This window comes from Protopterus annectens, chromosome 2.part1 (assembly GCF_019279795.1).
Source record: "Protopterus annectens isolate FY-2018-M chromosome 2.part1, PAN1.0, whole genome shotgun sequence".
Lineage (NCBI taxonomy): Eukaryota > Metazoa > Chordata > Ceratodontiformes > Protopteridae > Protopterus > Protopterus annectens.
Window position 1 is genome coordinate 1,339,036,995 of NC_056729.1, and position 18,951 is coordinate 1,339,055,945.

An 18,951-nucleotide genomic window follows, 5' to 3' on the forward strand; every position below is an offset into this window, starting at 1 on the left:
TGCCCCGCTCCGCTTCGCTCGGGCTCCACTCCGCTCCCCTCCCTGCCCCCATATCCCACCCGCCCCCACTACCCCTACATTTATAGGTATAGCCAGACCCTCCCACTTTCCCCCCTTGCAAATCCAAACCTCCCGTGACTCACCCTACTACTCCTCCCACCTCAAGGCCCACCCACCTTACCAAATCTAACACCAAACCTCCTCCCCCTCCCCATATCCTCTCCCTATCCCCATCATGGCCAAATTCATCTATTTCATCGCCCCTCTCACAACAATACTACTTATCACCATCTATTTCTTAACTAAGTATGAAAATCAATCTTCGGTAGGAATCCCTTCCATAAGGGCCACACTAACACCCAATCCTAACTCTATGTCGTTCCTATAGCACCACCACTCTACCAAGACAAAACAATATCCCGCCAAAGTAGTCCATCTCACACTTCACCACCCCAAAACTCCAACTAACAAAACCAACCTCAAATTACTATTTAAACTACAAAGATTTTTAGTTTACCTGAAAACTAGAATAATCATTGATGGTGACATCCATCCTAACCCAGGCCCCCCTACAGTGCCAAACTCTAACCCCTCTAACTTAACCCGAAAATCTACTGACTCCCTTCTAATACTACATCTTAACCTTAGAAGCATTAACAATAAAATTCACACCCTACATTCAATGATTGCTACTCACTCTCCTGACATTATGTGTCTAACTGAAACCTGGCTAAAACCCACCACTAAGGATCAAGAGATCCTTCCACCCAGATATAATATCTTCAGGGCTGATCGTGTAAAGAAAAAAGGTGGAGGAATAGCTGTTATGTTTAAAAATACCCTAAATATCCATAGGAATCCAGTACAACCTCCTATAATCTCTAACTTAGAACTAATTGCCCTAAAAATTTGCCTTAACACTCAAAAATGCCTCAACCTCATAGTTACCTATATCCCACCGGGGAAGAATACAGAAAACTTAGAGCAAACCTTGTGCTGGTTAGCCACCAACTACCCACAAGAAACCATAGTACTTGGGGACGTTAATATTGACTGGTCTCTCTGCTCCACCCATACAACCCCACAACCCATTAACTTATATGGTTTCTCCCAACATATCCTATCCCCTACCAGAATAGGCAATTCTCTCCAAAAAGAAAGTACCATTGACTGGATCCTTACCAATAGAGACTCAAGCAGCTATACTACAGGCACCCTTCCCAATGACCTCAGTGACCACCTTATAACTTATATTATTAAACACAAATGCCCTACTTCCAACCCTCCTCTATATAGACTAATTAGAAACAAAAAGAAATTTATCCCACAACAATTTCTTGCTGAACTAAAATGCTGTAACTGGACCATATTAAGAACACTACCCCTCCAGGAGAGTGTGACCTACTTTAACAACACATTCCTTAAGATACTTGACTCACATGCCCCACATAGACAAATCAGATCCAAAATACGTATAGCTCCTTGGCTTACTAGAGAAACAAAAACTAAAATTAAACTCCGTGACCAAGCCTGGGACAAATGGAGAGCAACAAAAACCCCCAAGATCGAACTAAGTTTCAACATCTAAGAAATACTACTAAAACAGCCATTACCCTAGACAAAAAACAATACTTCTGCCACCTCCAGCAGAAACACCAGAACAACCCAAAGAAATTCTGGGCATGTTTTAACAACCTCCTGCACCCAGGTAAAACTACTACCCCAACCCCCGAGAAACTCATTGAGAAAGGGCAGGAAGAAATAGCCAATTCCTTTAACTCTTTCTTCACCGAGACAATCCAAACCCTTGCCAGTCAACTAACCTCCTCTCCCCCATCTGCCACACAACCCCATGTTGAGGCCCCTACCCCATTCACTTTTAAGCCAGTCTCCACATCATGCATATGTGCTCTCTTTAAAAAGCTAAAACCAACCACTCTAGCAGCTGATCACCTCCCAGCAGAATTCTTACAAATTGCGTCTGATGTTATTGCATACCCTATATCCATCCTTATCAATAGAACCATTACTGAAGCTAGTATCCCCACTATTTGGAAGATTTCCTACATCATCCCGCTTCACAAAGGAGGTACCTCCACGGAAATATCAAACTATAGACCAATAGCTATACTGTCCCCAATAGCGAAAATTATGGAAAGATGTATCCACAAACAACTTCTTCACTACCTAACTTGCAATCATCTCCTATCCAACACCCAGCACGGCTTTCGCCCCCACCACAGTACAACCACTGCCCTCCTTTCCTTTGTCGACTCCATTAATAACAATCGCAATAGCAAACTTATATCCTCTGCCCTCTTTCTTGACCTGTCAAAAGCTTTCGATATGGTCAATCACCAGCTCCTACTGTCCACCCTTGAAACCCTACATCTGGACACCCCAGCACTAACCTGGTTCAAAGCTTACCTAACTGGTAGGCAACAGGCTGTCCTGTGGCAAAATAGACTATCAGGCCTGCTTCCCAATACCATAGGTGTCCCTCAGGGCTCAATATTGGGTCCACTTCTGTTTTCCATCTTCATTAATGACCTTCACTCAGTTATCCCTCAATCCACCTGCATCCAATACGCTGATGACTCCACCTTAATCTGCTCAGATGTCTCCCTCCTCAACTTCCAAACCACCACTCAACTCTGTTTTTCTCTAGTAGAAAAATGGTTCACCGACCTCAAACTCCTACTCAACCCAACCAAAACCAAATTACTACTATTTTTCCCCAACGTCTTCTCTACCCTAGGAAAAGAACTCCCAAATACTGATAATACTACCTTCCATGTTAAATCCAATAATGGGACTATCATAACCCCTGTCACCAGTACCAAATTACTAGGAGTAACTATTGATCATAAGCTCAAATTTGACATACACATTACCCAAACCGTAAAATCTGTTAACAAAAAACTTGGATCCATGTACAGAATAAAAAACTTTTTAACTCCTACTGCCAAACTAACCATTGCCCGCACACATATCCTCTCTACCCTCCTCTATGCATCCCCAGTCCTTTCTTTCCTCAATAAATGTGAACTAAACATGCTCTCTCTGGCCTATAACCACATTGCTAGATTTATAACAGGTTCTCCATATCGCACCCACCATTGTCATAACCTGAGGCAACTTGGCTGGTTGGAACTGCCCAACCTTCTCAAACTCAACCAACTCACTGAAGCATGTAAAATAATTAATCAACCAGATAGAACCCCCTCTCTGTGTAGCATACTGATCCCATACACTAACCTAAATAGTCTCCGATCATCCAACAGCACCCAGATCCTAACCATTAAAGCTAACAATTCTGGCGATGCCCTCTTTGCCAACTCCATTGGCAAGCCATGGAACTCCCTCCCAAACTACCTTAGAAATACAACCTCTCACAACCAGTTCAAAAGCAACCTGAAAGAATATCTCAAGACACAATGGCTATGCCCATGTCCTGAACCTGACTAACCTAACATATCAAACTTTCATACCAAATCCATCCAGTCCCCTATCTCCTTAATTCTTGTTCCCATTTACTCATCTTGAAAATCCTCTTTACCCCAAATATAAGCGGGTGACTCTTGAACTCGTATATATACTATTAGTATATAACATATCTCTGCTATGTATTACCAGCCGATCGATCTTTATCTCATAGTACTTCTATGTAAAATGTACTTTTTTACTAATCTTGTAAATGTAACACGTCTACTTTTTTTATACTTTTTATAACTTGTATTTTTTATAACCTGTATTGTTTATAACTTGTTTTTTTTTCAACTTGTGCTTTACCATTATGTTGGAGCTTTTCTCCTCGGGCCTCTACTGAAAAAGGATATGTATCCAGCTAGACTAGCCCGGTTAACAAATATAAAATAAATAAATAAATAAATGGATAGAGACAGCTCCTAAATGCTTTATCCCTTGCATGGGTCCCTTCAAATTGTCTATGGTAAGATTCCAGTTATTCTCATTAAGGGAAATATATAATTATCAGCCATTGACTGAGTAAGGCCAGTCTAACCAAATAGAATAGGTTAATTTGTACACAAAAAGAGAAAATGGCCCACAAGGGCAGCTAGCCTAGTACTTGCCTATGAAGGAAGAACATAGTACAGTTGTGTAAGAACATACCATAACAGTAGATGTATTGCTGATCACTGTTGCAGTAGAACATCCCTCCATCCCCATTTTTGTTTTTTGTAGCCTCTGTGTACCTCGTGGACTGAGGGGGGAGCAGTTCCTTCCCCTTTCCTTACTGGGCTAATTCTTTATTTCTTGTACTCTGGCTTCTGTAGAATATACTGATTTGTAGATCATCTAAAGATCTTATGCTCATATGCCTGCTTGGGTCTACTACAGATGATCAACATCTTAAAATATCGACTTTCATATAGCCGAGACCATATAACCGACGTTTTAAAACATCGATCATCTGTAACAAAACCCACAAAACACAAAGAGACATCCTGTAATGTTTTTGCAGGGGGCTGGGCCCCCCACACCCCTGCTACTTTAATATACCAACTCCGAGATCACACTACAGCGTGGAAAGGGAAATTTTCCCATTCCGTGCTATACGGAGATCTCCGTTCAGTATGGTCGAGATTTAAGACTTCGGTCATATGGTTTCGGCCACATGAAAGTCTAAATTTTGAAACTTCGACCATCTGAAGGGGACCCACCTGCTTATATACATCTGTGTCTGCAGGCTGAGGTCATACACCGAACATATGGCATGTCAGCAAGGTTTTGGCTTTTGTACGCTGGTCAAATGTCAGGTTACCTCAGGTAAGATGACTCATCGATACTGGAATACTGCAACAGTGATCAGTAGGACATGTATTTCTATGGTCAGTTCTTACACAACTGTACTTCATCAGAAATAATATCTCAGTCAACATTGTAAATCCACTGTTGCAAATATGCTATATTACAATAATCTTGAAAAATGACATATTGTTGTACAGTGAGTTAGTTTCCTCGTGCCCTGGACAAGTCAGTATGAAATGCCACCGTGGATTTCCTTTGAAATAGGCAATGCCTAGTGTGACTAACATAGTCAACAAAAGTAAATAACCTTTTGAAGAGAAGATGCTTGCCATGCTTAAAGAGCTTAAACAACAGTTATCGGGAACCGATCTTCCATTTCTGTCCCACAAGGAAAACCTTCCTCAATGGGATTGGAATATTGTGAATGTCTTGCTCACCCACCTTTCAATCTGGCAGGCTGTCTTACCTCTTGAATGGCTCTGTTCCTGGTTGCCATTAAGTCAGTCATATGGATCTCTAAGCTTCAAGCTTTGATTTGTGAAGCTCCTTATTTAATGTTTCTTATTGATTGGGTAATGGGGTCTGAATTGTCACTCAGTCAGTCCATTTTCTTCTTTCCTTCTTCTGAGAGGCAGAATTGGGGCAGGGGTCATATTTTGTGTACTTTGGCTAGTCACTGTCTGTTGTACTTGTACAAAATTCATTAAATCAGTAAGGCAAAGCAGTTGTACCAGTCAGCTAAATAATCATTAGCTAATAGTGTTGTTCTTGGAGGATGTCTACTTACAGTGATTGCTTCAGGAGTTATGTCCATATAATAGACCATATTTTTATAAACATATTAGAAATGATTTTGAGACAGAGAGAAACACTATGAGAGAGCAGACATATAAGAGACTTACTATTCATCATTCAAATCAGATTTCAAGGGTTAAGCAAATAATTTATAGAAATTGGAATATATTGACAATTGATGAGAGAATAACTCAGATAGTGGGTGATAAACCTAGTTTCTCATATAAAAACATCAAGTCTTTAAAAAGAATATTATGTTATGAGAATAATAACAAAGGATTGATTACATCAGTAAGGCATGGAACTTTTCCATGTAGAAACTGCAATCAATGTATTTATATGTCTGGTGAAAACTACGTTAGACACCCTGACACCAATCAAGTTCATCACTTTAACTTCTATGCTGACTGTAAGACGCGTGATGTGATTTATGTTGCCCTGTGTCAGAAATGCTCATGTTTTTATGTGGGCAAAACCAACAGAAGTTTAAGGGAACGTGTCAGGGAGCATGTCTATGCCATCAATAGAGAAAACGAGACAAATGCTCTAGCTTATCATATATTGCAAAAAGGTACATCACATACATTTAGGTTCACTACACTTGAGTTGATTAAGAAGTCAAATAGACTGGGGAATATTAAGAATTACACAGAGGAAAGAGAAAATAAATGGATAATAAGACTGCAGAGTTATAAAGGGCATGGATTGAATGAAAGAGTTACACTAAAACCATTTTTAGCTGCTCGCCCTTATAAACATTAAGCAATTAGTAAACAATTTTTAAGTGGTAATGAATTTCTCTATACCGTTTCATAGGTAGTTGTTGCTATTGGTTCATATATATTTCTTGGGATATTTATTATATGCATTTTTATATGTATTTTGTTTGTATATATATGGATGTATATATATTTTTTTAAATGTGTTTTTTTAAATATGTGTTTTTATATATATATATATATATATATATATATATATATATATATATATATATATATATACACACACACACACATATGTATATATATATATATATATTTATGTATAATTTTTATATATACATGCAAATATAAGTTCTTGATTTTAAGTGAATTTATATTTTTAACTTTATAATTGGTTAATTGATAGGTGTGTTCCTGTGACTGTATATAAATATCTTGTTCTTGTAGAGCAGTCATTGAAGTCTGAAGAAGCGTTCTGGCAATGTGAACGCGCTTACTTTTTAACTGCAGTGGAATAAAACAGTGTTAATTTTAAGCTGTCGTGGTGAGCCTCTTCTGTTGTTTAATATTTGACTTTATTTTAAAGGTCCACTCCAGAAATAGAGCTTAATTTGTCATTTGTGTGCTTCAGGGTTCAGTCTTTCTTGTTCCCAGTTTCATGCCACTTTAGATTTTGAGATTTAGCCTACTATAGATGGTCCTATCTAAGGTGTAACAGATACATGAGTACTAATCATGTCCTCCTGTATTAGCTGCCTTCATGATAACACAACCTCCGATCATCTTTTGTTGCATCACTCTGGGTGTCAAAGAGAATGAAGGGGCAATTAGACAGTTTAATGGGGAGACATAACTTAAAATGAGAACAACCTGAAACATACCCAGTTGTAATAATTGCAGTTAGATATGACTAAAATTTTTTGCTGATGATAAGTTGATCAGACACTATGCTTCATGCTACAGTCTACACCCAGGAGTTGATTATCCAAAACATTATCACAGCCTTTTGCATAGCTTATTGTTTAAATACACCTGTATATATCACATCTTTATGTTTCATGGGATTTGGTATGAATTTTATTTATTCTAAAATGTATACTTCTTCCTGATTCACAGAATTTGGTATGTATTTTGGTTTACTTTTAGTCAAGTTGTAATATTAATTTAATTGGATTAAATTGCTGACTTGTTAATTTATTCTTGACTTTCAGATGCTTCATCTCCAGTGCTTTCAAAACACATGAACAGTTTACTTGCAGGTGTCCCGGAAGTCACATTTGATGCAGATGCACAGTTTCAGTTGGATGATGATCTCAAAATTGAGCCTTTGAGTTTGGACGGACTAAGCATGCTCAGTGACCCTGATATGGTTTTGCCTGACCCTTCAGTGGAGGACACATTTCGATCAGATAGATTGTAGTTCTCAGTTTACAGAAGCATACCACGTTTGGAGTTAAATTCCTCATATACTGGTATATATGTCTACAATGCATTTTTATTAGGTGCTCCTTAAACAGGACATAAATTAGACAAGCAGAAATTAGAGCTTATCTGACTGATGAATTGAAGAAGATTCATTGTTACATGTAGACAAGATGGCCATTTTGGAGACCCTGTGCCTCATTCATGGTAGCCATTTCTGCCAGCTGCGTCTGTCAGACTTCAGTTTACAGAATAGCAGTCTTCAAGTCAAGTTCTACAACTGACCGACAGCACATTGGATGCCTTTTATTGACACTTATCTTTGGAAAGCTGGCAAATTAATCCTTTCGTACATGGATTTAAGTAATGTCTGAGATGCAGGAATTTGGAAAGCTGTTATTGAGATTTTGTACCACCAGCTGCTAGCTTTCATTTGATGAGTGCTAAGTCAAAATGTATTGTGAAAATGACATTAATGTTCTGTGTCTGAAGAAAGTATTAGCAAGATCAAAATCACTGATAGGAAAGGCATTGGGTACACATAATTTAGAACTGTCTTGTGAAGATCCTGTTAAATGACTGTTTCAAAATATTTGTGTACATGAGTTGAAGCACTAGCCAGTTGTTACAGAATTTTGTGGCATTGCTAAGATCGGAGTAGTTAATAGTCACAGGACAGATTGGATTATTTCCTTGCCTTTCTCTTCACCCTTCTTGATGGCCACGTTTTTACATATTTGTATGTAGAAGTGTTTATCGTTGCCTTCAGTGAAATGTTTTGATATTTTCATACAGTACTTGTGAGCAAGATCTCCACCTAGAAATGTCTTGCCAAACTGTAAGAAAAATGGTATGCTTAATTACCTTGTACCGGTTTCTTGGCAATATTTTAAATGGTTTATAGTGGTGGCAAACTGGATTTGCCTAAATGTCCGTGGTATCAAAGTAGAGCTGGTTGCACATGTAAGAACTCTGGAAATGCCACATACTGTTCAGACTGTCTATTAAAACTACATTGTCTTTAGCCTAGAATTTCCCACCATGATTCTTAACGTCCTTTACACTAGTGGTGGTAGCAGTAGCCTGAAGGTATTTTACAGTATACTTTTCTGGAGATAGTCATTTCATCACTGGGGTAATCACCATAGGAAGAGTCTGGTGGTTGTATTAAGTTGTCTGTCCAGCCCATCACTTGATAACTCATCTGGCCTGTATACATCTGTAGGTCATTAGCTGTGAACTATTTAAACATGCAAGTAAAGATCCAAACTGGTGGCAAGTTCACTTTTTCTCATGTTGTAAGAAGTGTCTTGCATCATTTTGAATCATATTAATGTATGTATTTATGTCATATCTGAGTATCTGCTTTTCTTCAGATTACTGAAATAGTTGTATTACAACTGGAACATTTCATTTGCTCCTGTTACTTGATGACTACATCATGTTCTACTTCAGTAATGTTGTGAGCAAGTACAGAATTATGTCACTGCTAAAGATTGAGAAGGCGCAAACAGCACCACTTATTTTAGTCCTGTATTCGTTAACAGTTCTGTAAAATGCTCAAGTATAAAAGGAAGGCCAACAGTAAACAAGCTAAATTGCATTCAGACATTTTTTTTAATTTTCCCATTTACACTGAATCTCTTTTAAAGGCAAGCATCTAATGCGTCTAGAGACAGACAAGTTTGCTATTGAATTGATGTTACACCAGCACTGCCATTAGTTGGTGCACTGTTTTACAGTGTTCTTTTTAGTAAATGTGGTTAGCCCATATAAAATAGCAGCATTTCTTTGTAAACATAATGGAACTGTTATCACATAATACATTTTTGCAACGAAGTACATTTTGAACAAGTATGGTGTATTTTAAGAATTGATTGCCATGAAACAGCAATAAGGAAGCATTGCACCAAATTATTGTCTATTTATATGTTTAGATGGAACTGGGAAGGCCTTTTTTATTATCAGTGTGGACCAACAGTTTGAGGGTTGGACTATTTTTGTAGTTTTACTCTAGCTATATTTTTAAAAAGGTCAAAATGTTTATAGTGAGCAGTGATATAGCTCCATAAAATATGAATTATAGATTTTGCTTTCTAAAGTTTATTTTTAAATATTCAGATAGCATTAAAATAACTAAAGTTTGTCATAGTTAACCACAAAATCTTCATGATTGAAGAACTTGTGCAAGAGATGGCATGGTTGGGGGCTTGTAGGGTTTTAAAAATGTTCTTACAGATTGTTAAACTGTCTTGCACATCCTATTATATATATATGTTGTACATATAGCACACATACATGTGAGGTATGTCAGAACTTTTAATTCCACAGTTGCCTTACTAGACCTTATATCATCATTTACTGAACTACTTTTACCAAAAATTCCTTTTTCTAATTTATTCTCAATGCTCCAACTGTAATACACTGATTTATAATCAGTCTGTAACTACTAATTTTATTAATTTTTCTTTATTGTGAAAATATTGTTTTGTTGGTGTCTTTTTGATGATTTGTTTAAAATGTACAGCTCTCTATTTAAAATGCTAAGACTCTTTACATCCCAGTTGTTTTTCTTTCTTTTACGGTGTGACTTTTATGTCCAAATGGAAGTATTTAGTTGCCAGACTAAATGAAACAGAACTTAACTATGACTCTGACTTAGTAGTAGTAGGTATAGCAATATCCGATCAGTGATGTTGAGACTGAAGCTTGTTACAGCTAAATGCTTGATGTGTTATCCTAGGTTAACAATCTGGGAAAGTTTTACATGCCAGGCAAACTGGAAACCAAAGGCTGCAGTTCTTGTTTATGGTGGATAGACCTTTTAGATCTATCTTTATTGTGAGCGCCTATAACATTTGTGTACTGATACAGTCTCCGTGGTGCAGAGGGATGGAGCCATGACTGTAACCTCTCTGACTCAGGCTTGATTAGTGATCTGGGAACTGGATTAGTTGCTTGGGAAAGGAGTGATAGTAGGCTGACTAAGGAAGAGGCTAAAGCATGCAGAGACTCCATTGTGACACATTGTGTCATCTTCATATTGCACTAGTTTGGCAATTCCACAGTGACTTGTCATATCATTAATAAAGATTATCGAGGGGATTCAATACAGCCTACACTATGATTTATCACCGTGTTCGTGTTGCGGCATGATGCACACATGACCATGGAACAATTTAAACTCAGTAAGTGCCCCCCCCCGGAAACAAGTGAAACACTGTGGTATGCTGATTGCTGCATAAGCAGCTGAATTGCATGCTAGTCAACCCAGAAAACATGGTGGAGCAATTCAACAATGTAGAAAGCAACTATGTAGACTCTGCTGGGGTTTCGTCTGTCTTCCAAAACTTTTAAAATATAGCCACAGAAAGGAGTCTACACAGATAGAATAAAATGTAAAATATGTGACTTTTGTACAGAACTGACCCTAATATGGATGCAACAAAAGAAGGGTACCAAAAGCAACATAAATCTTTTCTTTGTGCCAGAACAGAAATGCAGCTTTGCTCCCCCACCCACAAGTAAGTAATGCAGAGCAGACAGCTAAATGTCTGTGTGTGCTAAGCAAAATAAATATAAAAGCCTTTAAACAGACTTTTCATAGTTACATATCAGCTTATGCAATTTGTAGCTGACGAAATGCAGACAGATCCATCTTGAAAGCAGTACTCCTGCAGATATATCCCAAAGTAAGATCCTCCCTTCTGTGTTCCACATTCAGCTCCCCTTCAGTTTCCCTAAGTACACTCTTGCCAACGGTGTAGATTCAGGGCTGTCAGCCTGGTGAAGATGCAAATGAAGTCTGAACTTATTAGACTTGCTAACACCAAAAAAATGGATCTGTGTAGGGATATGAATATAGTGCAGGCACTCAAGTGTTTGTTTATGAGATGGCAACTGTGAATGCTTACATCAGGTGGGTGTGTCAGGTTAGACTTACAAAGTGTTACATGTAGGTCTGTCAAGATTGGAGATGCAGGTAAGCAGTGCACATTTCACAGGTTCTGTTTCATTAACATCCAACCTCCTCGTATTTGTTGGCAAATTCTGTTTTCTCTGTCAGGTTTTTAGTATTTAGTATAAAAGAAAAGAAAAAAATAAAAAGGGAGAAATAGGTGAAACAAGGAAAAGCAATCTATGACATACACAGTAGAAAATGTTAGCACACATGAGATATGTCTACAATGGTGTGGATATCAACTAACTCCAGTGTATTTTCAGAAAACAAGATGGGTGCCTTAGCCCTCTTTGCCACACATAAAGCTTTGCAGCAAAGAACTGAAGTCATTCTTCACACAGCCAGCTGCAACAGAATGTACAATGATATCAAACCATAAACTATTTCCACATTTGTTATTATATTTGGATGCAGTGCACTTGGTGATCACACAACCTGTTATGATTATTGATTGCAAATATACAGCTCTGTCTTATCTTTCTGTGTTTCCTGGGCATTCATCAGTTATCTGACCAGTACTCTTGAGACATGCAGTCTGTAAGCCATGCTGTATCATTGGCCTTAAAATGTGTGAGGATATTAACTGGCAAAAATATTATATGCATTTGCCAACAACTAAAGGGTAGTTTGGATGGCACAAACAAGCATGGACTGTGCTTTTGGGGGGAGCAAAGGTGAGTTACTGTTATGGCACATACATGTGTCCCAACTGTTCTGTTAAGGGGGAACAAAGCTGAGTTATTGTTATGGCACATACAAGCATAGACTGTTCTTTTGGGATGAGCAAAGGTGAGTTTCTGTTATGGCACAAACAAGAATTCATTTGCGGGGGGCAAAGGTGAATTACTGTTATGGCACAAACAAAAATGGACTGTTCTTTTGGGGAGCCAGCAACAGTGAGTTACTGTTATGTCACAAACAAGAATATGTTGATCTGATGTTGTTAATCCTCGTTCATTCCTTACGTATGAGTAGTTGGTTCCGACCTCGGAACCAAGCCGGGCATCTTCCAAGTTCTCGCTAGCCACAAACTCTCGAGCTAAACTCTCACCCACAATTCCCCCTCTCCCTCTTACCTCAGATTTCGTTTGCTGCATCGCCATTCAGTTGTGTCAAGCCACTTGTCTTGAGCTGTGTCTTTTTTGATAATTACTTAAAATCTAAAGTAATTTTTCCAGAGTTTTTATCAAATACTGTTATCTCTTACTCTATCGCATCTAGCAACCACCTTTAATGTCCTTCATGGATGCATCTGCAGTCATAACAAGTGGGTTGTCCTGTCGTCAGGCAGCCCTTCAGTCGGCCGGATTCCAAAGTCCGGGTCCGGCTTCGGCTGATGTCGCACTCCACCCGACGTCATCTCTGTTGGTCTTCGGGTATAAAGGCATCAGCCGACGCCATTTTCCTCAGTCTTTCTTGCCGCGTGGCGCCCGAAGCAGAAGCTGTTCGCAAGTGCCGGTCGGTCGGATCCAGAGATTACTTCTACCGAATACTACTTCGAAGACTTCTAAAGCTAAGTACCCCGTTGGGGACTCTTTCTTGCCTCAGCCGATGTCAGAAAAAGTTAACAATTGTTTAAACTGTGGGAAACAAATACCTCATAAAGATTTCCACTCTTACTGTCTGCCTTGTTTAGGCCCAGCCCACGACGTAGCAGCCTGTTCGGCCTGTGCTTCCTTCAACCGACGAACGCTTAGGCGTCGGTCGGAGTTCGCAGAACAGTTTTTCGGTTCTGATTTTGCGTACATTATGCCGTCGGATCCTCCGACTACCCAATCTGGCAAAAAACGCAAAGATAAAGACCGACACTCGCGGTCCGCGGTTTCGGCCGAAACCTTGGTCAAGCAAACTGCGAGTGTCTCGGTTTCGTCCGAAACCGAGAAAACTGAACAAAGTACAGCTGAACCTATTCCTACAACTGAGGCCCCTGCTACAACTCTTGAAACGACTTCAGAAATTTTACCCACTACGGTGGTTGACTTATCAGACACCATCCCCTTGGATGTTTCTACCCCAGCACGTGGTGCTGCTAGGCCTCCAGCAGCCATGTCCATTAAGGCCTTCGCCAGGGCTAAAGCTGCCAAGACTACTAAAACAGTGCCTGTTAAACCACCCCCATCCAGGCCCTCTTCTAGTTCTCAAATGCTTACCTTGGCAGAAGATTTAATTTCTTTAATTAGAGGATCTCAATCTCACCCAGACAGGGCCTCTCACAGAGAAGAGACCTAGGGGAGAGCGCCTCGAGCCAGTGTCCTCTGATGATTCTGCTGATGAATCAGACATAACTGACCAGCCAGAGGCTCCTTCTCCAATTTTGAAGATTCTGATGCTGAAGAATCCATCCCAGCTGCTTCCCCACCAGAAGAATTTTCCTTTGGGGAAACTTTGCATGCCATGCGAGAACAGTTCCAATGGCAGCAACAGGATTTTTCGGACTCCAGAAAAAGACTTAGGACCTTTCTGCACCTCCCTCAGGACGGGGCCTTGGCTATGACCCCTGTTCTCTCTGTGGTGGATGATGCTTTCAATGATGCTTGCTCCGCTCCAGATTCTTTACCCCCAGCCCCTACCAAACCAGATAGATTTTACAGGGTGCCAGATACTCATCACCACCTTTACAAGGCTCCACTTGCAGACCCAGAAACTATATCCCAGGGCCCCAAGGCAGTAGCAGCGACCATAGCTAAAAACCCTATTCCTTCTGAAAGGGAAGCAAGGTCATTAGACAGATGGGGTAAAAAGGTCTACACTTCAGCTACTCTCTCAGCTAGAGCTTTAAACTGTCAGTTTCACATGATACAATACCAAGAGTTTATGCTGGATCAGTTAACTAAAAACTAACCACTGATGAATCTCTTGATAAGAAATATGTATTAGATATGGTAAATAACATACAACAGGTTAGCAACCATTCCTTAAAATGTGGCTATGATGCACTGGAGGCTTCATTTAGATCAGCCATGACAGGCACAGTGATAAGAAGGCATGCATGGCTAAAGGAACAAGCTTTACCGGATCATGTTAAAGCTAAGTTGCTAGATGCTCCTATGGACAAGACAAGTTTGTTTGGTACATCTGCCCAGCAGGTTATGAAGAAAATGGAAGAAAAGGCAAAATCTGTTCAAACTGTTAAAGATTTCTTGCAGGTTCAACCCCAAGGTTTAGCAGGAACTGGCCTGCCAAAATTGGTCCTTTCCTGACTCCACAAAATTTCAAAGGGGCAGGAATAGACGTTCCAGAGGCAGAAACCAATCCAGAGGAGGTGCCTACAGAGGAAGACAGTGGCAAGGTAACAACAGAGGCACAGACATGGCCACTGCCACTACATCAACACAACCACAGTGACTTAACCCTAAACCCGCCTACCAGGGAACAAATAGCAGCTCCTCTAGGCGGAAAGTTAACCTTATTTTCAAAGAACTGGCACTACATAACAAAGGACAAGTGGATTTTACAAACCATAGATCAAGGTTACCGGTTTCACTTCCACACTATTCCAGTCAAAAGAGGAATGCCAAATCTACCTCCAAATCAAAAAACAGAGGCTCTACGCCAGATAATGGAGTTAGCAAACATGAGAGCTGTGGAAAGAGTGCCAGCAGCAGAGCAAGGAAAGGGGTTCTACTCCAGACTATTCCTAGTTCCAAGAAAGGAAAAAGTTGGAGACCAATTCTCGACCTGTCCACCTTAAATACATACATCATTGTCCCAAAATTCAAAATGCTGACCCTACAGCAACTTCTTCCCATGCTGGGCAAGGAGTCTTGGCTGGTAACTCTAGATCTCAAGGAGGCATACCTGCACGTCCCCATTCGACCAATCTGCAGAAGATACCTCAGATTTCTTGCAGGATCAGAGCACTATCAATTCTCAGCATTGCCTTTTGGCTTATCTACTGTGCCCAGAGTATTCACAAAATGCCTGGCATCAGTAATCGCCCATTGCAGACTTCAGGGAATTCAAATTTACCCATACCTGGACGACTGCCTGCTACAAGGGGACAACAAAAGCAAGCTGACAACAGATTTACAAAGGGTCATTTACTTGCTACAAGCACTGGGATACACAGTCAATTTACAAAAGTCAAGGCTAATACCATCCCAAACAAGGACTTTCTTGGGCGCGGAATTGGACACAGTAAAACAAATGGCATTCCTGACTACAGAAAACAAAAGAACTCCCTCTATACTTCTTGGCACTAACAAAACTGAACAAGTTAACAGCAAGAAAAGTACTGCAGGCCTTGGGCTTCATGGCATCATGCATAATCTTGGTTCCATTTGCCAGACTACATATGAGAAAACTACAGTGGTACCTAAAGAATTTATGGTCCCAACACAGACACAGTCTAGAAACAGAAATCCCACTAATTCCATGCTTAAAACAGGAGTTCCTATGGTGGGCTCAGGCATGCCAGTCAAACCCAGGCCTACCCTTTCGCAGATGTCAAGCAAGCCAGACCATCACAACAGACGCTTCAGACCTAGGATGGGGCACACATGCTGGACAAATGCGTGCAAGGATTGTGGACACAGGATCAACTTCAACTGCACATCAACCTAAAAGAAATGCTGGCAGTAAAACTGGCAATCCAAAAGTTCAAACCATTTCTCAAAGAGGGCCAGTTGATGATAAGGACAGACAACACCACAGTCATGTGGTACATCAACAAACAGGGAGGCACTCATTCATACCCCTATGCAGAATGACCTTGGAGCTGTGGACCCTGGCACTCAGCTACAACATCCAGTTACAGGCAATATTTGTACCAGGGAAAGACAATACCCTAGCAGACATATTAAGCAGAACCACTTCGGATGCCCACGAATGGAAGCTTCATCCGCACATCTTCAAGACTAACTCAAAGTAATGGGGAATGCCACAGATAGACCTATTCGCATCACCTCTCCACCACCAGCTCGAAAAATTCTGCACAAGGACATTCCACCCATTAGCATGGAAAGTGGATTCGCTCTCTTTCAACTGGAAAGGCCTAACAGCATATGCATTCCCGCCTCTTCCTTTGATACACAAGGTACTACTAAAAATCAAGGAAGAACGCCCAAGGATAAGCCTGATAGCTCCAAACTCCCCAAGACAACACTGGTACCCACTACTGAGGAGCATGTCTCGAACAATATGTGGACAATTCCCTGATGCCTTTGATGTTAACGCAGAACAACTACAGCATCATACATCCAAACCTAAAACCTTACAACTGACTGCATGGAACATCACATAACAGCAGCTATTCCAGAACTTTCCCAAAGAGTTAAAGACATTATTCTGGAAGCACGCAGACCTTCAACAAGAAGGAACTATGCTGGAAAATGGAAAAGGTTTGTCATCTGGAGTACGGAAAGAGGAAAAGATGTGTCAAACATAGATATGCCTAACATTCTGGAGTATCTGGCCGAACTTCTTCATTCAGGCCTGTCCTACTCCTCCATCAAGATACATGCATCAGCTATTTCAGCAGAATACAGGTTTGATACACCTGTTTTTTCGCACCCTTTGCTCAGACAATTCCTCAGAGGAATCAAGAATGTAAAACCTCCAAGGAAACCACCAGTACCAGCTTGGGATTTAAACTTTGTGCTAGAAAAGTTGACACTAGCACCCTTTGAACCAGCAGCAACAGCAGACCTACAACACCTATCATGGAAAACTGCTTTCCTACTGGCAGTTACTTCAGCAAGGAGGGTTTCAGAACTACAGGCCTTAATGGCAGTGCAACCCTTCCTAATCTTCCACCAAGATAGAGTGTCCATGAGGACTAATCCTACATTTATGCCTAAGGTGGTATCCAGAGTGTCTTTAAACCAGGCAATCCACCTACCTACCTTCTTTCCCAACCCACAAAACAGAGGGAAAGAATACTGCATACCTTGGATGAACATAGAAAGCTACGCTACTACTTGGACAGAACAAAAAATAGCAGAAAGACTGACCAACTTTTTGTAGCCTATGCAACAGGAAGGGAAGGAAAAGCTATTTCCAAACAGACAATCTCCAAATGGATAGGAAATTGCATACGATTCTGTTACTCCTTCCATGGAAAACCAATTCCACAGAACATAAGACCTCATTCTACAAGAGCAACAGCCACTACCACAGCCTTCTTACGAGGAGTGGCAACCAAAGACATTATTGAGGCGGCTACTTGGACCTCCGTGCATACATTTGCCAAGCATTATAATTTGCCTCTATATTCCAGATCCCGAGCAGGGTTTGCCACTGCTGTACTGCAAGGGATCCTAAACACACCATAATCTACCTTTATCCTCCTCCCTAGTTGGCTATGGTATTCTACCCACTTGTTATGACTGCAGATGCATCCATGAAGGACATAGTACAGTTTTGTACCTACCATAAATGTAGATGTCCGAACTGGATAGCATCTGCAGTCAGGATTACCCTCCCACCATCCCTCTGTGGTACTCCTAGGGTGTTTACCCTTCTAATAGCTAGCTGTTGGGGAGTCTTTTATGGTGTATTTGTTTTGTATATGTACATACATGCTTATTGTTGTGTTTACCTCTATCTATTTGGAAACATTGGCATCTATCCAAATTTTAGCCTGCAAGACGGCTACTGGCATCTGGGGCAAGAAACACTGAGGAAAATGGCGTCGGCTGATGCCTTTATACCCGAAGACCAACAGAGATGACGTCGGGTGGAGTGCGACATCAGCCGAAGCCGGACCCGGACTTTGGAATCCGGCCGACTGAAGGGCTGCCTGACGACAGGACAACCCACTTGTTATGACTGCAGATGCTATCCAGTTCGGACATCTACATTTATGGTAGGTACAAAACTGTACTTTTGTTTCTCTCCTTTTTTTGTCTTACCTTGTGGTAACTTTACCATTGTTAGTAAACTCTTTCCTCTTATACCTTTGGGTATTCTTTGTATCGTTGTTGGTGCCCTCTTCTTTTCCCTTTTTGTTTCTCTTCTGTCCCTAACATGGCAGAGAAGAAAGGAAGTCCGGGATTTAAAAGATATATTGATTGTGGCCATAAATTACCGACTTCAGATGCGCATATTCTATGCATATACTGTCTGGGTGTGCCTCATTTATCTGTTGACCCGCCTTGCGGGATTTCTGAGAAATTTTCCAACCGGACATTTATTGAGAGAAAGAATAAGTTGACATTAAAGGGACTACTTAAATCTTCTTTTACAGAGGGTTCAACCCCTCCTAGCTCCCACAAGAAAAAAGATGAACATAAAAAGGCTAAGTCTCTTTCTTCGTCCCCCGCCGGGGACCCCCAGGAA

The 18,951-nt window shown here is 40.5% G+C and overlaps 1 protein-coding gene across 1 annotated transcript in view; it reads left to right on the forward strand.

The window, feature by feature from the left end:
- The window catches only part of CRTC3 (CREB regulated transcription coactivator 3), a 1,604,530-nt gene extending 1,594,262 nt beyond the window's left edge, over positions 1-10,268 (forward strand). The window contains exon 16 of the mRNA XM_044063561.1: positions 7,502-10,268. Coding sequence (XP_043919496.1) covers positions 7,502-7,710 — 209 coding nt within the window. The 3' untranslated portion in view covers positions 7,711-10,268. The remainder of the gene's footprint in view (positions 1-7,501) is intronic.
- Positions 10,269-18,951: the final 8,683 nt, after the last annotated feature.